The following is a 14,245-nucleotide window of genomic DNA, read 5'->3' on the forward strand; positions in this document are numbered from 1 at the left end:
TCTAACCTTTGCATGGCAGTGCCAAATGCAAATTCAACTATCATGTGTTTGTGGAAATCTGAACTAGGATCATCTATACGTAGATAACGGTTAATTGAACCATATTTTTGAAGATACTCGGATACTTCCTCGTCACTGTCTGCATCTGATAGCCCACTAACAACTACAGAATTGGGAATCTTAACTGATTCTTGCCTTACAATTTCCATTTTGCTGGACTTAATATGTAACAGCTGGTAATGTCACTTCAAGGAAAACTGAGTCTCACATTTAAACCCTCAATGTGCTCCTGGCTGGCTCGCCAAATTATACTTGTAACACCCAACTCTCAAGGGTACAAACAATAAGCTTAAATCAAGGGAAGAAGTTGGAGGATGGGCCAGTAGGTTCAGCTGCTGGAGCACAAGGAGCGTTCAAATTAGACATCAGAAGCCAGACTTTAACAAGAACCCTTTTTAATATCTAATAGGAAATTGTAGAAAGAGGAAAAGAGAGATAAATAAACAGACAAATGAATGAGTAGTTATTGACCCAAAAAGTTAATTTACAAACTTAACAACAGCAATATTTCAATATTGGTATAAAACAACCTCTTTTCAAAATTTAAAATTTTCCTCTCAAAGAAAACTTCTGGTGCAAATTATCAGCAAATAATAATAATAAAAATAAAATAAAATATGCAATTCAGGAAAATAAGGTTTTATGCTAAATCAAGTTCAAGTCCAGTTCAGAGTCTCAAAAAAAATAATATTCTTTTGATTGTGAGTGAATGAATGTGTATGTGTGTGTGTGTGGAGCTGCTGAAGAGCTGTTGTGGTGACACAAGCTGGGCCTACCACACTGGAGAGTGCAACAGGGTCTGTCCAGTTAATTCAGGCAAAAATCACTCCTTCAAAGGGGTCCGAGTGGGAAGGCTCGCCATCAAACGTCACAGTCCAGAGGCAGGACATCAGCCCAATCAAAAAACCTGACCGATCTCCGTATGAGTGAATACATGCCGAAAAATGGCCGTGGCAAATGCATCCACAAAATTTAAAGATGTAAGCAGCGTTACATGAAGCCTACAAAATCCGTCCAAACTCGCAACCGAATCGTCAACTTATGGAAATGCTGTAAATATTTCCGTACTTTTATTAATGTTCGTCGTTATTAAGCTCCAGTTTTTTTCCAACGCCAAGGTCTCGCTCTCGTCTCAAAACTTTTTTCCCGCTAGCACGCCCAAACTTCCTCCCAGCAGCAGGTGGGCTGGACTACTTAGCGTGCACATTTTTCTGATTGGTTGAGCCTCATGTAACTCTGCTTTCCAATAAATTTCCAAATGGACTCTTTGGCAAAATAAAAGCAAAACAGCACATGAATTGATTTTTTTTTCCTTTCAAAAACTTCCTATTTGTAATATTTTTTTTTTTAATATTACTATTTTTAACTATTTAAATACTAACCGTTTTAACACTTTCTTTCATGTGATCCACTATCATGTGGGTTACATGGACTGTCCTGAGGCGGCGCCAACAGCAGCCAACCTTTCAGCCACGCACTGCGAAAATGGAAGTGAGGAGTCCACCAGGAGCGCAGTTAGGCAGAAATTTCAGAAGGTGCTTCAGACGTGTAGGAACACCTATTTGCCTCTCCCACTACTACTTGGTTGCCTTCTGTAACACGTGCATGGAATTCTCATTTTTCCACAAATGGGAAAATGTAGTTATTCTTTCAGTCTGGAAATTTACCATGAAGCATTTTTCAGCAACTATCGTAAACATGCTACATGTAATAAAGTAATATATATTTTTAAAGTAGATTGACGGCTGAAGATGCAAGTGAGCCCTCAAACTGAGTACATAGGAATACAGGGAAAATCCTAATGTATAATCTGAGCAGTGCAGCACCCCACCTCCCTGCTTCTGTATAAGACTGAGCTCTATGTTAGTGGGATGTTCCTGCTCCCAGACGATTTAAAAACCCACCTTCTTCTGCACAGGCCAGGGCTTGGTGATGGCGGAGATGTCACAAGCTGTCATCAGCATTGACCTGCAGGGTGGCATCACATGGGCCGGATCAGAACGTCACCTTGGAGACCCTGTGGGAGTTTAACTAAACTGGGCAGACAAAGACCAGGTGCTGGTGGAAGCATGCGGAGCACCCTGGGCTGTCAGGGAGAAGACAAGTGCTAACAGGCAGCTCTGGCTCACCTCAGCAGATCTCTGTGGTACTCATCATCCCACAGAAACTGGCTGTTTTTGGTGAGATTAAAGAATTCGCCTCGCTTTCTGAAAGCAGATGGAAGTGAAATTATTGTTATTATTATAAGCATGTTTACAGAACAGGGCTGTGACATTACTGTGAAGGATTAAACTGTAATGGCGGTGATATCACTGTGAGGGATTACATTGTAACAGGGCTGTGACATGACTGTGAGGGATTACATTGTAACGGGACTATGATATGAATGAGGGATTACACTGTAACAGGGCTGTGACATGGCTGTGATCAGTTACACTGTAACAGGGCTGTGACATGGCTGTGACCAGTTACACTGTAACAGGGCTGTGACATGACTGTGACCAGTTACACTGTAACAGGGCTGTGACATGGCTGTGACCAGTTACACTGTAACAGGGCTGTGACATGGCTGTGATCAGTTACACTGTAACAGGGCTGTGACATGGCTGTGATCAGTTACACTGTAACAGGGCTGTGACATGACTGTGAAGGATTAAACTGCTGAAGCAATGTCACATTGCTGTAGAAGCAAAATGTCAAAATGCTGTTCTACACAACTAAACGAGTCTGACATCCAGCTCCCGACTTTGACAGGACTATGCTTCTAAAAATACACAGCCATGGCTTTTTATTCGAGACCATACCTTAGGAAACCATTAACAGACATGAACAAGAAAAGGGTAAAACATTCAGGAGGCTCTTCCCTTTAAAACCCTAGTTTCTAGCCATTATCGTATTCTTGATTTGCTCCACTTCTCAAGCATAAACATACAAATCTGCTCCTGACAGCAGAGCCTAGCAGATGTTATTATTAGGGCTGCACAATATGTCATGGCAATTATTTGAAATATTTGCACTTAATATTTCACCATCTATAAAACAAAAGAGGAGATGAAACTTACCCGAAATTGAACCTGTTATTATCTACCAATAGATTGAGTCAAATAAGTTTCCAGTGCTGCCATGAGTTGTGCTAACAGACAGAAATCAGTCCCGACAAATGCGATGTTTACAGGTGTAAACATTTGTTCGGACGCCAGCTTTTCGGTACTATACGGACGTTTACTTACGCCCCACGATTAAATAAGCAGATTAGTAGTACGCATACAATATTGAGCGGCGCATTGTGATACCTAAAAGCTAATAAACTGTGAGTGTAAGTAAATACCGAAATGCTGGCGTCTAGACAAATTTTTACGCCTGTCAACTAAAGCCCTGGTGATTATTGCACATGCACACTTATTGTGATGTGACACCCTAGTATTGCTCGTCAGCGGAGGGGCCCACAGTGCTGGGGATTCCCCCTGCCTGAGAATGATGCACAGGGACAGGTTGGTCCTACCTGTTATCAGTTCTGTTTCCATCCCCAGGTTTGGAATAAGCCCCCTTACATATGAAGACCCACCATGAATGCAACCAGCTTCATATTCCTCAACAACATTCATTTTACACAACACTTGAGAGTGACGGCACTGAGGTGTACCGGACCCTGTGGGCTCTGGGTCATCCTGCCTCTAATAGTGGATCCTGCCTCCAACGCTCAGCTGTTTCTGTCACCGGGTACGTACTCCATATAGAGCGCCAGGTCAGTGGCCAGAATAGCCCTCTCGATCATCTTCAAGGTGGTTTTGTACTCATCTACAGAAAGGCCGCTCAGGATTTGGTTCCCCTGAAGGCAGGACATAGACAGACGGAGACAGACAGGGATAGATTAGTGTGATGTGTAACAAAAGACAATATACAATCAGTATAAGAAAATTACTATTCAGGAAGATGTTTGCTTTTGATGCAATTTAGTATTCTTGGATTTTTTTTACTGATAAAGCTCCCTTGAAGGTACATAAAGAGTCCAATTCACAGCAAGTGTTCAGTGGGATTGCACATCCAATACAGCTAAGATGCTACTCGGGGATTAAATGTAACACAGCTATAATGTTACTATCAGGGATTAAATGCTAACACAGCTATAATGTCACTGTCAGGGATTAAATGCTAACACAGCTATAATGTTACTGTCAGGGATTAAATGCTAACACAGCTATAATATTACTGTCAGAGATTAATTGCAACACAGCTGTGATGTAACTGTCAGGGATTAAATGCTAACACAGCTATAGTGTTACTGTCAGGGATTAAATGCTAACACAGTAATTATGCTACTGCCGAGTTGTCAACTCTCACACATCACATCTGGCGTGACACTCACACTTTCAGATTCTCACACTACTTCTACTTTCAGACTTCTCACACAAGAAATCTTATGGCAAATCATTATTATTCCATTATAAACCTAAAATTAGCTACATAAAAGTCATTGGGTAGTTTGCAAACCATACAAACTATTTAAGAAGTAATAAAATTGTTACATACATGTACATACGTGTGTATGTATGTGCACACTTGTCTCAAATCTCACTCCAGCCAGCTGCCCAATGTTGGCAGCCCTGCACTACTGTCAGGGATAAAACTGTAACAGGGCTGTGAGGGATTATACTGTAACGGGGCTGTGACATGGCTGTGATCAGTTACACTGTAACAGGGCTGTGACATGGCTGTGATCAGTTACACTTTAACAGTGGCTGTGAGGGATTACACTGTAACGGGGCTGTGATGTGGCTGTGAGGGATTACACTGTAACGGGGCTTTGACATGGCTGTGAGGGATTACACTGTAACGGGGCTGTGACGTGGCTGGGAGGGATTACACTGTAATGGGGCTGTGACGTGGCTGTGAGGGATTACACTGTAACGGGGCTGTGACGTGGCTGGGAGGGATTACACTGTAACGGGGCTGTGACGTGGCTTGGAGGGATTACACTGTAACGGGGCTGTGACGTGGCTGTGAGGGATTACACTGTCAACGGGGCTGTGACGTGGCTGGGAGGGATTACACTGTAACGGGGCTGTGACGTGGCTGTGAGGGATTACACTGTAACGGGGCTGTGACGTGGCTGTGAGGGATTACACTGTAACGGGGCTGTGACGTGGCTGGGAGGGATTACACTGCAACGGGGCTGTGACGTGGCTGTGAGGGATTACACTGTAACGGGGCTGTGACGTGGCTGGGAGGGATTACACTGCAACGGGGCTGTGACGTGGCTGTGAGGGATTACACTGTAACGGGGCTGTGACGTGGCTGGGAGGGATTACACTGCAACGGGGCTGTGACGTGGCTGTGAGGGATTACACTGTAACGGGGCTGTGACGTGGCTGTGAGGGATTACACTGTAACGGGGCTGTGACGTGGCTGTGAGGGATTACACTGTAACGGGGCTGTGACGTGGCTGGGAGGGATTACACTGTAACGGGGCTGTGACATGACTGGTAGGGATTACACTGTAACGGGGCTGTGACGTGGCTGTGAGGGATTACACTGTAACGGGGCTGTGACATGACTGGAAGGGATTACACTGTAACGGGGCTGTGACATGACTGGGAGGGATTACACTGTAACGGGGCTGTGACATGGCTGGAAGGGATTATACTGTAACACTAACACATATGTAGGGCTTGTAATGTCCCTTATTTATGTTCATGTTTTGTGACAATAAATTGATTTAGATCAATTTAAAGGCACAAAGGTGAGTGCTTGGTTGGATGGATGGATGGATTGATGGATGGATGAAAGTCAATTTTATATATTGCCATTTAATATTATATAAATGTAATGACCTCTAAGTAAAATGTGTGACCTTTAATCCCATAAAAGGCTTCTGTAGGTCTCCAAAATCTAGATAAACAGTAATGGCACCCATCCCCTACCCTAAAGCACATATGTGACAGCAAAGGAAACGGGAAGGGCTCTGTCACCCAGACCGCTTGGGGGGAAAACAATGAATATCTAAAAAGGAAGAAATAAGCAGTATACTATTAAGGAACTGAACCGTGATAAAATAACAACCTGTCCATGCTGCTGGGCCCTCAAAGGTCGCACCAAAACATGCCCCTTGGGAAAAACTGGGAGCAATTAAATTATTATAAATGATTATCTATCAAACTACAGAAGATACAGGTGATGCTTAGCAAATGAATTATGTAATAAAGTGCAGCACCTCTACCCTTTAAACGGACGAGCCGAACAGCAGATGGAAGGATGGAAAGATGGAAGGAGATACATAATGAGTCGATTAGATAGGAGACTGACTTGCTAAACACTGTCTGTGATTCCACCTCTGCTGCCATCATGGCCGTCGAGCAAATAAAATGACACTTTACACAGGTGCAAACCCGCATATTGAGAAATGTGTGGAACTAAAATTTTTGCTGTGGTCTCTTATTTTTTTCCAGAGCTGTACAGTTTTGACATGTTTAAACCGCCAGGAATGATATACAGTCGAATCCGGTTAAGTGCGCGGCCTCCGGTCCAGACTACATCTTGCGCTTATCCGTATTGACCCACCCACGTGGTTATCAAGTGCACCCCCACCGTACCCGTCGCTACAAACCTGACGCTACAAGAACTACACACTGAATCTCAATCAGCAAAACATGTTCTGTACATACCGCAATGACGGCAAGCATGACAGTATAATATAGTCCAAGCACATAACACGTAATGTTCTGTTTAACGCTACGAAAAGTAGTCCTTAATCGTCTGTTTTTACGATTTAGTAACAGCCTTGCCTGTTCGGTTGCGTTTTCTGTCAGCGTTGGTGTTATTCTGCCATCTCTGGAGCAGCTGCTCTTTGTTTTTTAAGAATGCGTGAAATTTGGCTAGGATGAACGTCAAAATGCTTCGCGACTGCCGCCTGACTTTCTTTTCTGTGCAGTCGATTTAAACCGTCGATTCGTTCTGCAAGTGATAACGCTTTGGTCGTACGAGATGTCTCACTAAACTTTAATTAACTGTAGCCAAATTTGAGAGATTTTAGGCGTGCAGATATCCGAACTCAATATGCATTAGCCACATGCAGGCCGGGCCGAATGAGTGTGTGCACGTAAGCGGATCGTGCGCTTAACCGATGTCATTCGCCTATCTCTTGGCTGGACTAAAAACGGGACCGAAGACCGGTCGTGCAGTGAGGCGGATCGTGCACTTAACTGTACATACCAACACAGAGCATGTGAGGAACACACTCCTCTTACTTGCCAGCACACAGTTAGCTCGCTGGCTCACTAATCCAGCCGGCACCGAGTGTCCAGGCGCGGTGCCCATGGGGGTGTAGAAGGTTTGGGGGTGGTGGTGCATGAATGCAGACCCCAGCCGCCACTTACCGGGCTGTTGAGGATCATGAGGCACTGGTCAAAGTGGTGGTGCTCCATGGTGGAGTGGCAGTAGAGCTGAGCCAGTGGATGCTCACTCCTGACAGGGTTAGACACAGACACCATCAGGTAGCCACACAGCTAATGCTAACCTTCACACGCTTACACAAGCTCACATACAGCATGAGTTAAGTTCTCCCCAAGCGAGCTCGATGGGCCGAATGGCCTCCTCTCGTTTGTATAGTTCTTATGTTCTTATGTTCTTATCAGGCAAACACACACATATGCACACCATAAATAACATGATATACACTGTCAGGTATGCAAGTGGCTAATGCTGGAATTCATACACTTAATCCCCATAAACACGATCAGCCATGCAAGTATCTAATATACTAACACTCACATACATAAATAACTTCACATACACTAAAAGGGCACACAGTAGCGATATTGTTACATATTCGGACCTGTAGTAATTCCCACTATCACACATAATTCCATACTTCCATGAAATGTGTACCATACCAAGATGTGCTATAATTACCACACATACTTTCATTGACCCACAGTGCAATATTCACCCACTCCAGACTTACTAAATGTCTGCATCCTTACACAAACATACACTGTTCCTCAGTCTTGCCCCCAAAATAGACCCTTTGGAGCACAGAGTAGGACCAGGAGACAGCTTTCCATGGATCCACAGTAAGGACACCACCCAGATAATGAAGATGAGCAGTTCAGGGGCCTTTCCCACCTCTGGATGTAAGAGTTGTTGACCCCTCTGTGGTCAAGGTCATGGCTTAGGGTGGCGATCATCAGCGCCAGGATCTCTAGGTCACTCATCTTGCCCTGTGTACCAAAGAGGAGAAAGAGACACTAGAAACAGAGATAGAGTGATACAGGCAACATTATTCCAGTCTGTTAGATCATCTCCACAGGAATCTTAGCAGTTGACCCTGACCCGCTTCCTGCCGGCTTTGGCACTGACCCGCACCCTGACCCGCACCCTGACCCGCTTCCTGCCGGCTTTGGCACTGACCCGCACCCTGACCCGCACCCTGACCCGCTTCCTGCCGGCTTTGGCACTGACCCGCACCCTGACCCGCACCCTGCCGGCTTTGGCACTGACCCGCACCCTGACCCGCACCCTGCCGGCTTTGGCACTGACCCGCACCCTGACCCGCACCCTGCCGGCTTTGGCACTGACCCGCATCCTGACCCGCACCCTGACCCGCATCCTGACCCGCACCCTGACCCGCACCCTGCCGGCTTTGGCACTGACCCGCACCCTGACCCGCACCCTGCCGGCTCTGGCACTGACCCGCATCCTGACCCGCATCCTGCCGGCTTTGGTACTGACCCGCACCCTGACCCGCACCCTGCCGGCTCTGGCACTGAGCCACATCCTGACCCGCACCCTGCCGGCTCTGGCACTGAGCCGCATCCTGACCCGCACCCTGCCAGCTTTGGCACTGACTCGCACCCTGACCCGCACCCTGCCGGCTCTGGCACTGACCCGCACCCTGACCCGCACCCTGCCGGCTTTGGCACTGACTCGCACCCTGACCCGCACCCTGCCGGCTCTGGCACTGACCCGCACCCTGACCCGCACCCTGCCGGCTCTGGCACTGACCCGCACCCTGCTGGCTTTGGCACTGACTCGCACCCTGACCCGCACCCTGCCGGCTCTGGCACTGACCCGCACCCTGCTGGCTTTGGCACTGACCCGCTTCCTGCCGGCTTTGGCACTGACTCGCACCCTGACCCGCACCCTGCCGGCTTTGGCACTGACCCGCATCCTGACCCGCACCCTGACCCGCACCCTGCCGGCTTTGGCACTGACCCGCACCCTGACCCGCTTCCTGCCGGCTTTGGCACTGACCCGCACCCTGACCCGCTTCCTGCCGGCTTTGGCACTGACCCGCACCCTGACCCGCACCCTGCTGACTTTGGCACTGACCCATACCCTGACCCGCACCCTGCCAGCTTTGGCACTGACTCGCACCCTGACCCGCACCCTGCCGGCTCTGGCACTGACCCGCACCCTGCTGGCTTTGGCACTGACTCGCACCCTGACCCGCACCCTGCCGGCTTTGGCACTGACCCGCACCCTGACCCGCACCCTGCCAGCTTTGGCACTGACTCGCACCCTGACCCGCACCCTGCCGGCTCTGGCACTGACCCGCACCCTGCTGGCTTTGGCACTGACTCGCACCCTGACCCGCACCCTGACCCGCACCCTGCCGGCTTTGGCACTGACCCGCACCCTGACCCGCACCCTGCCGGCTCTGGCACTGACCCGCACCCTGACCCGCATCCTGCCAGCTTTGGCACTGACTCGCACCCTGACCCGCACCCTGCTGGCTTTGGCACTGACTCGCACCCTGACCCGCACCCTGCCGGCTTTGGCACTGACCCGCACCCTGACCCGCACCCTGCCGGCTCTGGCACTGACCCGCACCCTGACCCGCATCCTGCCAGCTTTGGTACTGACCCGCACCCTGACCCGCACCCTGCCGGCTTTGGCACTGACCCGCATCCTGACCCGCACCCTGACCCGCACCCTGCCAGCTTTGGCACTGACCCGCACCCTGACCCGCTTCCTGCCGGCTTTGGCACTGACCCGCACCCTGACCCGCTTCCTGCCGGCTTTGGCACTGACCCGCACCCTGACCCGCACCCTGCTGACTTTGGCACTGACCCATACCCTGACCCGCACCCTGCCAGCTTTGGCACTGACTCGCACCCTGACCCGCACCCTGCCGGCTCTGGCACTGACCCGCACCCTGCTGGCTTTGGCACTGACTCGCACCCTGACCCGCACCCTGCCGGCTTTGGCACTGACCCGCACCCTGACCCGCACCCTGCCAGCTTTGGCACTGACTCGCACCCTGACCCGCACCCTGCCGGCTCTGGCACTGACCCGCACCCTGCCGGCTCTGGCACTGACCCGCACCCTGACCCGCATCCTGCCAGCTTTGGTACTGACCCGCACCCTGACCCGCTTCCTGCCGGCTTTGGCACTGACCCGCACCCTGACCCGCACCCTGCCGGCTCTGGCACTGAGCCGCATCCTGACCCACACCCTGCCGGCTCTGGCACTGAGCCGCATCCTGATCCGCTTCCTGCCGGCTTTGGCACTGACTCGCACCCTGACCCGCATCCTGCCAGCTTTGGCACTGACCCGCACCCTGACCCGCACCCTGCCGGCTCTGGCACTGAGCCGCATCCTGACCCGCACCCTGCCGGCTTTGGCACTGACCCGCATCCTGCCGGCTTTGGCACTGACCCGCATCCTGACCCGCACCCTGCCGGCTTTGGCACTGACCCGCACCCTGACCCGCATCCTGCCGGCTTTGGCACTGACCCGCATCCTGACCCGCACCCTGCCGGCTTTGGCACTGACCTGCATGTGGCCAGACTTCAGCATGGCGAACATGCACTGTGAGGTGTTGAAGGCGTGCCTCCAGTTGTGATAGGCCACATTCTTCCTGTAGTTCTTCTTTACACTGAGGACCCACTGGCAGAGGCTCTGGGGCAACACAGGCAGAGAGGGAGGTAGAGAGAGAGGAGGAGGAAGGCAGATGAGCAGGTAGGAGAAGCAGAGGGAGGTATGGAATGCTAACACTGACGTAAAATCAACTACTAAGAAGCACCATTAGGTAGCACTCATGGCACTTTTTCACCACCACCCACACCCGTGAACACACGGCCCTGTTCACTAGCAGGGCTGAAAGTGAGCTTAAACCAAGCTGGTGGCATCACTGCCATCTGATTGGTCCCCTGCTTAAAAAAGTATTACAAACCAGCTGAATAGATTCATAATGCAAATGTACACATGTGAATGCTAATTCCACTACCATTCGATGGTAACATAACACGATGATTCTCACATCCGTGCTAGCAGAATTTAGCACACAGTAAACCCCGCGTGAACAGTAAACAAGCCTCTCTTCGGTTTTACGTCACTGTCGCTCCCCAAACTCGACAGCGCCTTTACCAAGCTGCAGTGTTTAATCCACGTTCCAGAGATGAGTGAGAATTAAATAGTGAATTTAGTGAGAGACTGAGAAAGCTTCTGGAAAAGAGAGCAAAGGCACGAATTCAGTCAGCCAGCATGCTGTTTTCACACTGTCGGCTCACTGCCTTATCTGTCAGCATTTGCATCTTAATGTGATGTTTGTGTCCAGAGTGAGAGATCATTTCAAACTGTCACCAAGTAATACGGTGGAATATCTGCTCAATCACAGCAGGACAGGTGCTTGGCTGAAGGCTCCAATGGTAGTTCCCCTGCTGAGACACCAACCTTTGATGAATAGCAAAATCAAAAGCCTTTCCCAGACACCGTAGAGATCAAAATGACGTTTCATGTGCTTGGCTTTAGATCGGTTCAATGAAATATGCTACAGGCATAAACAGCGAACAGTGCAAGGCAGGACACACTCACTGACAAGGAATGCTGGTCCTGTTTGGCTACTTTAGCTTTCTTTCTGATTCAACGGTGGGCTGCATTTGTGTAACGTTCACACTCCGAAGGGAAATGGTGGTAAACTGGGTATGGACTATGTCCGGCAGGGAAGAAATGTGCTACCTTGTACTTCATCTGGAAGTTTTGCACCAGGCTGAGGTCCACGAACATGCGCACAGTGGCCTGTGTCGTCTCCATGTCCGATAGGTCGAAGTCACTGAAGCTGAACTCCAGGAGCTGCAGAGACTGGGCCGAAGGGATGGAGGAGGCCTGCGAGGAGAGGAGTGTGAGAGAGTGCACACCACACATGCTTACCCAAAGACACTCTGTACCTGGTAGTATCATACACACTCACCGAAAGACATACAGTACCTAATAGTATCACACATGCTCACCCAAAGACACTCAGTACCTGATAGTATCATAGACGCTCACCCAAAGACACAAAGTACCTCATAGTATCACACACGCTCACCCAAAGACACTCAGTACCTGATAGTATCATAGACGCTCACCCAAAGACACAAAGTACCTCATAGTATCACACACGCTCACCCAAAGACACTCAGTACCTGATAGTATCATAGACGCTCACCCAAAGACACTCAGTACCTGATAGTATCACACACGCTCACCCAAAGACACAAAGTACCTCATAGTATCACACACGCTCACCCAAAGACACTCAGTACCTGATAGTATCATAGACGCTCACCCAAAGACACAAAGTACCTCATAGTATCACACACGCTCACCCAAAGACACTCAGTACCTGATAGTATCATAGACGCTCACCCAAAGACACTCAGTACCTGATAGTATCACACACGCTCACCCAAAGACACAAAGTACCTCATAGTATCACACACGCTCACCCAAAGACACTCAGTACCTGATAGTATCATAGACGCTCACCCAAAGACACTCAGTACCTGATAGTATCACACACGCTCACCCAAAGACACAAAGTACCTCATAGTATCACACACGCTCACCCAAAGACACTCAGTACCTGATAGTATCACACACGCTCACCCAAAGACACTCAGTACCTAATAGTATCACACATGCTCACCCAAAGACACTCAGTACCTGGTAGTATCACACATGCTCACCCAAAGACACTCAGTACCTGATAGTATCACACATGCTCACCCAAAGACACTCAGTACCTGGTAGTATCACAGATGCTCACTCAAAGATACTCAGTACCTGATAGTATCACACACGCTCACCCAGACACTCAGTACCTGATAGTATCACAGATGCTCACCCAAAGACACTCAGTACCTGGTAGTATCACAGATGCTCACTCAAAGATACTCAGTACCTGATAGTATCACACACGCTCACCCAGACACTCAGTACCTGGTAGTATCACAGATGCTCACTCAAAGACACTCAGTACCTGATAGTATCACACACGCTCACCCAAAGACACTCAGTACCTGGTAGTATCACACACGCTCACCCAGACACTCAGTACCTGATAGTATCACAGATGCTCACCCAAAGACACTCAGTACCTGGTAGTATCACAGATGCTCACTCAAAGACACTCAGTACCTGATAGTATCACACACGCTCACCCAGACACTCAGTACCTGATAGTATCACAGATGCTCACCCAGACACTCAGTACCTGATAGTATCACAGATGCTCACTCAAAGACACTCAGTACCTGGTAGTATCACAGATGCTCACTCAAAGACACTCAGTACCTGATAGTATCACACACGCTCACCCAAAGACGTTCTCAGCCTGACAGTGTCATATAGAGCCACACACTCTGTGACAGACGCACACACACAGGGGAAGCCCTTCCCACAGGCCCCGGCTGCCCACCAGGCATTAATAATCAATGAGCTGTTCTCTGCAGCTCACTAAAGGAGAATCTGTCATCGTCTCCAGCCACTGGCAGTTGGGCCATAAAGAGCAGACAGATGCTCTTTAATGCATGGCCCGTCTTCCTGCACCTCCCTCCCCTCCATCGCTCCATCTTCGCTCCTCTCGTCTCCCCGGTTCCTCATCTCTGTCCGCCTGTGTCGTGGTTGCTAACAGTGCTGTCACTCCCCAGAGGTGTCGTAATAAATTATAATTTACCGCGGTTACCTGGAGGGCCCGAGTCTCTTCCTCCGCTGCGGAGGCGTGGTAGGACAGGACCTAGGTGACACATAAGCACACACACACACACACGCAGACACAGGCACACACACGCAGACACACGCACACACACACACGCAGACACAAGCGCACACACGCAGACACACGCACACACACACGCAGACACACACACGCAGACACACACGCACACACACGCAGACACACGCACACACACGCAGACACAAG

General features: G+C 49.5%; 1 protein-coding gene across 4 annotated transcripts in view; it reads right to left on the reverse strand.

Moving 5' to 3' along the window:
- pde5ab (phosphodiesterase 5A, cGMP-specific, b) overlaps positions 1-14,245 on the reverse strand; it is a 60,305-nt gene that overhangs the window by 11,922 nt on the left and 34,138 nt on the right. For 2 of the 4 annotated variants that reach the window (XM_072718754.1, XM_072718756.1), the window contains exons 11-18: positions 14,009-14,059; positions 12,019-12,165; positions 10,834-10,959; positions 8,182-8,276; positions 7,434-7,521; positions 3,789-3,889; positions 2,190-2,267; positions 1,965-2,028 (exon numbers count right to left, since the gene is read on the reverse strand). In XM_072718754.1, the coding sequence (XP_072574855.1) occupies positions 1,965-2,028; positions 2,190-2,267; positions 3,789-3,889; positions 7,434-7,521; positions 8,182-8,276; positions 10,834-10,959; positions 12,019-12,165; positions 14,009-14,059 (750 nt within the window). Of the gene's footprint in view, positions 1-1,964; positions 2,029-2,189; positions 2,268-3,788; positions 3,890-7,433; positions 7,522-8,181; positions 8,277-10,833; positions 10,960-12,018; positions 12,166-13,999; positions 14,060-14,245 lie in introns of all 4 variants that reach the window. The other 2 variants (XM_072718753.1, XM_072718755.1) reach the window with 1 other exon arrangement.

This window comes from Paramormyrops kingsleyae, chromosome 12, assembly GCF_048594095.1.
Source record: "Paramormyrops kingsleyae isolate MSU_618 chromosome 12, PKINGS_0.4, whole genome shotgun sequence".
NCBI lineage: Eukaryota > Metazoa > Chordata > Actinopteri > Osteoglossiformes > Mormyridae > Paramormyrops > Paramormyrops kingsleyae.